The sequence below is a fragment of the Fundulus heteroclitus genome, chromosome 21, assembly GCF_011125445.2.
Source record: "Fundulus heteroclitus isolate FHET01 chromosome 21, MU-UCD_Fhet_4.1, whole genome shotgun sequence".
NCBI lineage: Eukaryota > Metazoa > Chordata > Actinopteri > Cyprinodontiformes > Fundulidae > Fundulus > Fundulus heteroclitus.
In genome coordinates this window covers 5,343,749-5,349,963 of record NC_046381.1, presented here as the reverse complement: position 1 = coordinate 5,349,963, position 6,215 = coordinate 5,343,749, and the positions used below count along the sequence as shown (strand labels likewise).

Below are 6,215 nucleotides of genomic sequence, written 5' to 3'. Positions count from 1 at the left end.
GAATATCTGCAGTCTGCCCCACAGTTCAAACCTGCTTTTTGTAGCTTTGAAATGTTTCTATATAAATGCAAATGTTAAAAACTATTTCTGCAGCACTTAAAACAGGAATAATAAATCAGAGAGAGGTGATGATGGTTAAAAATGAAAGGAAATTCACCGACTATTACGATTACGCTGTCAAAGCTGTAATATGGAATCCATTAAAATCAAAACAATTAGAAGAAGTTATGAAGGCAGGATTATTTTGGTGGAATTGAGTGATTTCAAATGGATGTTCACTCTAAGAAAGCAGGATAAAGAGATTTGCTCACCTTCCCGAGGACCGTCAGCTGCTGCACCAACAGATGGGCGCTTTCTGTCTTTCCTGCTCCGCTTTCCCCGCTGATCACAACACACTGCACTCAGAAAGTCACAGAGACCAAGTTTAATAGACCTGAAACAATCTCCCAAACACAAACGACGAAGACAGTTACAATCATACTAAAACTAACTGAACATTTAGTAAAAATAAATTGGTTTCACACTAAAACTGTATGTAACAATAAAGGTCTATAAACCCATTCGAATGACCGGTAAATAAAATACCTTTTAGTTGCTCCGTCATTTTATTTTCCCTGTTTATCATTCGTTTATACATCTTAAACATTTTAGATCAAGACATTAATATTATGAAAGACAACCTGATTTAATACAAAATGCATTTTTTTAATTGTTGTTTCATTTGTTAAGTGTAAAATTGATCCAAACCAACATGGCCATATGTGAGAAACTATGGTAATTAACCCCTAAACCTAATAACTGGTTGAACCGCATCCTTGGCATCAAGTCTTTGTGATAAATGGCAACGAGTCTTTTCCATCACTGTAGAGAAATTGTTTCATTTCAGCCCTACTGGCAGGTTTTTGGAACATTAACTATATGTTTAGGGTCAAACCAAAAGTATCTACACTGGATTTAAGTGCAGACTTTGACTAGGCTACTTTTAAAAAGAAAAAAACGTAATGTTGTTTGTTTTCAGCGATTAAGAAGTGGACTTGCTGGTGTGTTCTGCTGCAGAAGCCGAATTCGAGGTCATGGTTCCATTAATGACGACAAGTCGTCCTGGTGCCGAAGGAACAAACCAGCCGCCATATTTGACTGTAGGGTTGACTTCCTGTTTCTGAAGTGATGTGTTAGTTTTACATTGTATGTAACGGGACAGTCACCTTACAAAATGTTGCACTTTGGTCTCATCAACCCACAGAACATTCCCTCAAAAGTCTCGGGGATCAATATGATGTTTTCCCGCTCAATGCCTTTATGTTTCTTCTGCTCAGCAGTGGTTTTGTCCTCTGAACTCTCCCAGGGAAGCCATTTTTGTTCGGTCTCTTTCTTATTGTTGCATCATAAACTCTATAACTATAACTGAGGCAGGCGAGATCTGCGGTGATTTGGATATTATTCTGGTTTCTTTCGTGACCTCCAGGATGAGTTGTCCATGCGCTCTTGGAGTAATTATGGTGGGCTGGACTCTCTTGGGAAGGGTCTCCATTGCTCCATGTTTTCTCCATTTGTGGATGACGGCTTCTCACTGTGGTTCACTAGAGCCCCAAAACCTTAAAAAACGGTTTGGCTTTTTCATGATCTTTGAGCCTTTGTCATGTTATATTATTTGTTTTAACCGATTTCTTGATCCTGCAGGTCAGACAACACAAAGGCATTGGCAGGGTTTTTGAAATTAAACTAAAAACGGTGACTTGGTGCAGTAAAAGCACAACTTTGGATATTTCTGGCTTGAATTTTGTTGTTACACTTAAAAAAAACACTTTGAAAACTAAACTGCTTTTTGTATTCATTCCGCTGATATTTGGCTGGTAATGGTTTTTGTTGGATTATCTGGAACATTTAAGTGACTAAAAAAAGCAAAAACGACAGAAATGGCAACAAATCTCTGCAGTTTGCGTCTCAAGAAGTGCGTTACCTGATCGGTGTTGTACGACACCATCGACTGGTAGGCAATATCCGCCACTGCAAAGATGTGCGGTGGATTTGCTGTGCGCTTAGCGCCGATGTACATCTTAGTGTGCTGAGAAAAGATGAAATATTTGTACAAGATAATCACAGGAATAAGTGAACAGAAGGAAAATTAAATAAATGCACTGCAAAAACGGATTTAAAAATAAGTCATATGTTCTTAAAATGTGTGTTTTTGTCCTTTATTTGTGCAGGTAAATAAGATTATCTGGCAATGGAATGAGTATTTTGACCCCTAAAATAAGATAATTAGACATCCTGCGCTTGAAATAACATGATGGAGATGAGGTTTTTCCTATTTTAAGTGCAAAAGTCTTATTCCATTGGCAAATCATCTTATTTACTGGCTCAAATCAAGGACAGATACACTCATTTTAAGTAAATATTACTTATTTTTAGTTCCGTTTTTGCAGTGTGTAGCATTTTTGGATTCGCTAATGGGTTAATGTAAAATATCTGCCCCAAAAGATGGAAGGTAAACACTAGATATGCTGATCAAAGGGTAAATTGTGGGGAAGAAGAGGCAGAATAACACTGCAAAAAGAAAAGGTAGAGATTTAAAAGCGGCAGTGACTTAATGTTGGAGCAAACGTGCTTAAAAAGAATAAACAGAGGGAAAACCAGCATATCCTTCACTGACCTGCGGAGCGTAAATCTCCATTTTATGGAAGGGATTGACGGCGATCAGGATGTCCCCAACATAGGTGTAGATCTGATCTCTGGTGTAGCGGCTCTGGAGCTGATCTGTGACTATATTCTGACCCAGAAAAAAAAATTAAAACAATTATTTATTCCTGAATAATCTTCAAAGTGACACCATGAAGCAGAAACCCCCCCACTAACAGACTGGTCGGTGCCAGTCTGTTAGTGGGATATTGTTTTTATAAAGAGGGGATCAATACTGACGTCTAAACACTTCTAAGTTAACCTGCAGCAGCCGAGCTTCTGGGTTTTGATGGATGGAGAAAAATATCCGCTGGCAACCGAGGCTGATTGCAATATTTGAGACGTTAAAGCAGTGACCAGATCTGATAAACTGTTAGCAACCCCCCCCCCCCCATATAACAAAAAGAAAACAAAAAAACAATAATACTTCAAATAGAAATCTACATTAAATGAGATACATGTAGAGTTCCTGCGCTTCCACAGCAGCCTCACAGATTTGAGCCAATTATTCAGGTGACACAACTCAGGACTAATAGACATCAACGCCTTTCTCACCTGTTACATTAAGGGTGGGGAGAGTTTTTAAATGACCTGTAATGCTTTTAAAAGCCGCCGAGTTTGGTTCCTGGGTCTGCTGATATATTTATTAGATTTTTCTTCTGATTTAGTTTTTACCTCATCTAGAAACTCGAGGGTGGCGAGGTCGTCAACCTCGTCTGAGTCTGCTTGCGTCTTCATGTGGCTTCCTTTTTTTGTGTGGATGCGTTCATGCCTGAAATTCACAACAATATGTGAAGATTTTGACTTTGTGGGGGGAAAAATGTATTTAATGTAAATTGTAAAAGAAAATACCACTTTCCTCACATTTCAAATCTATATAGGCTGTATGCATATTCATAAGCAAATAAACCATTCCTATATTTCGACATTGGGTCTTTATTGATACTTTTACATCATCTTGACACTTTTTCCTGCATAGCTGTACATCAACACAAATGGTGTAAATCTAAGCTCGAAATACAAGGACAACCAGTGGAGTGAACGTTGATGATTACTAAAGCAGCGGCGTAATGAAAGCACAATAAAATCTTCTATCTGTCTATTTAGTCTAGCCGTCGGTTTCAAAGTCAGTGAGGCAGTAGGTTAAAAAACAGCTAAAAAGAAACAAACTCCAGAAAATCTCTCCAGCTCTGCTTTAATTAATCGAAATCTATACATCCTGAGCTACAAGAAAATTCATAGATGCTGACATTATTGTGGTAAAAAAAAAATTTCAAGCTTTACTTGTACATGTATTTTATTTCTGTGAGAAATTTGACCGAATAATTATTGAAACTGAAAATAAGTTTCCATCTTTAGTACAACTAATAAACGCTGCTTGGCAAATGCATTTATACCTGTTTAATGCTACAAACTTTAGTGCATTTTACTGTGATCTGATGCCCTAGATCAGGGTGTCCAGCTCCAGTCATCAACAGCTGGCATCCTGCAGGGTTTAGCTGTCTTTGCTCCAACACACCTGACTGAAATGGCTTAAATTCCTCCTCAGCCTGTCACCCAGCTCTGTAAGGAGCCATTTTATTTGTATAAACTATGTTGACTCAAACTTAAACGTCTAAAACCTGCAGGACTCCGGCCCTTGAGTGCTGACTTTGAACACCACCGTGTTCGACGGACACAAAGCAGTGCATAATCGTGAAAGGAGAGTGTTCCCAAAACTGTCTGCCGATAATATTTTGTTAATGAACTAAGAAAAAAAGAATGCAACCAGTCACAATAATACTGGACACACGGCAAAAACGGAACTAAAAATAAGTAACAGTTTTCTTAAATTGAGTGTATCTGTCCTTGATTTGAGCAGGTAAATAAAATGATCTGCCAGTGGAATAAGAATTTTGCACTTAAAATAGGAACAACTCATCTCCATCATCTTATTTCAAGTGCAGTATATCTAATTATCTTATTTTAGGAGGTCAAAATACTCATTCCATTGGCAGATAATATTATTTACCTGCTCAAATCTAGGACAAAAACAGAAATTTTAAGAACATTTTACTTGTTTTTAGATTTGTTTTTGCAGTGCATCAACCTGAACAAACCATCCCCACTGTGAGACATGGTGGTGGCAGCATCATGCTGGGGGGGAGCTTGTTTTCAGCAAATGGCCAGAGTTGATAAGAAGATGCATGGAGCTAAATATGCTTGGAGAATGCAGGGAAGAAAACCTCCAGCAAGAAGAGCAACAACACAGTCAGAGCTACCAAAGACGTAGTTTTGAATAAAGCATATTTATGTGTTAGAATGGCCTAGTCAAAGTCCAGACCCAAATACAACTGAGAATCCAGAGCGAGACATGAACGTTGATGTTCACTTGGACTCTCCATCCCACCTGACTGACCTGCATTAAAGCACGGACGTGTTTCTAGATGGGCAAATCCGGTAAAGGCCTGCCCCAAAAGAGCCACACAGATGTGTGTATTTAAATAATTTATATTTTTTTACATGAATTGTATTTCTTAACCATAATGTTTTTTATGTAACTGGCATTGTAATTTTATCTTGTGATTTTATAATTGTGATTATTTTTAAGGTTGCCTTTTTTACACCTGGCTGGGGGACTACCGATGAAAATTAGCACTCCTTAGCTAACTCGGGTACATTTACATTGTTTTAATGTTGATTAATGTACACTGTCCCCTTTTAAATAAATAAATGAAATGAAATGCAGTGGAAGTGCACATTTATTGGATTTTACTAGTAAAACAAACCCAGCAAACCATAGATAATTTGCCTCTCCTTCACAAACACACACTACTTTGTGTTTAACATGAAATTCCAGTAAAATACATGAATCAAAATGCTATTTATTTAAGGGTTAAAAGGATTTTTTTTGGCATTTTAAAGCTAATACGCTTCTTTATGTTCAGTAAACTTAATTTATGTTACAGTAAACTAGAGAATTAAACAGCGAGACTATTAAAAACAAGAGAAACAACATCAAACAGCCTCAAACAAATAACCAGTCACAGCGACGGAAACCACACAAGGACTCTTACATCGGATAATGCGGTTATTTGGGGAACACAAACACGATCACTTCTACAACAAGATCTAACTGAACTAAAAAGCTCCTACTGTGGCATATATACGAGGCCACGAGTACATCCATTACCTGTCATTACTGTCTGTACTTCTGTCTGTCTTTCCATGATGGCTTAAATGACAGAAATAGGATTAACATTGCATGATCATACAGGCACAGACCAACGTGTTACACACAGAGCACAGCTTGCACCTTCACTGATGCCGCTGCAGGATTGAGGAGATGTTTGTTTGGGGACGGCGGGGCTTGTAAAACATCCGGAAAGGAGGGTAATTTGGATTATGCAGCCGGCAAAGGCTAAGCCTCAGCGTGCCGTATAAAACCGACTGACATAAAGGGGGAGGTTAGTGTTTTTTTTTTTTTTTCAAGGGGGTTTACAGGCAACACGATATATTTTAAGGTGGAAATGTGGGATGCACGCATTCACGACGGG

General features: G+C 38.2%; 1 protein-coding gene across 5 annotated transcripts in view; it reads right to left on the bottom strand.

Moving 5' to 3' along the window:
* myo3a (myosin IIIA) overlaps nucleotides 1-6,215 on the bottom strand; it is a 95,998-nt gene that overhangs the window by 40,194 nt on the left and 49,589 nt on the right. For 4 of the 5 annotated variants that reach the window (XM_036125374.1, XM_036125373.1, XM_036125376.1 and 1 more), the window contains exons 10-14: nucleotides 5,852-5,893; nucleotides 3,355-3,451; nucleotides 2,654-2,770; nucleotides 1,961-2,065; nucleotides 312-395 (exon numbers count right to left, since the gene is read on the bottom strand). In XM_036125374.1, the coding sequence (XP_035981267.1) occupies nucleotides 312-395; nucleotides 1,961-2,065; nucleotides 2,654-2,770; nucleotides 3,355-3,451; nucleotides 5,852-5,893 (445 nt within the window). The remainder of the gene's footprint in view (nucleotides 1-311; nucleotides 396-1,960; nucleotides 2,066-2,653; nucleotides 2,771-3,354; nucleotides 3,452-5,851; nucleotides 5,894-6,215) is intronic. The other variant, XM_036125375.1, reaches the window with a different exon arrangement.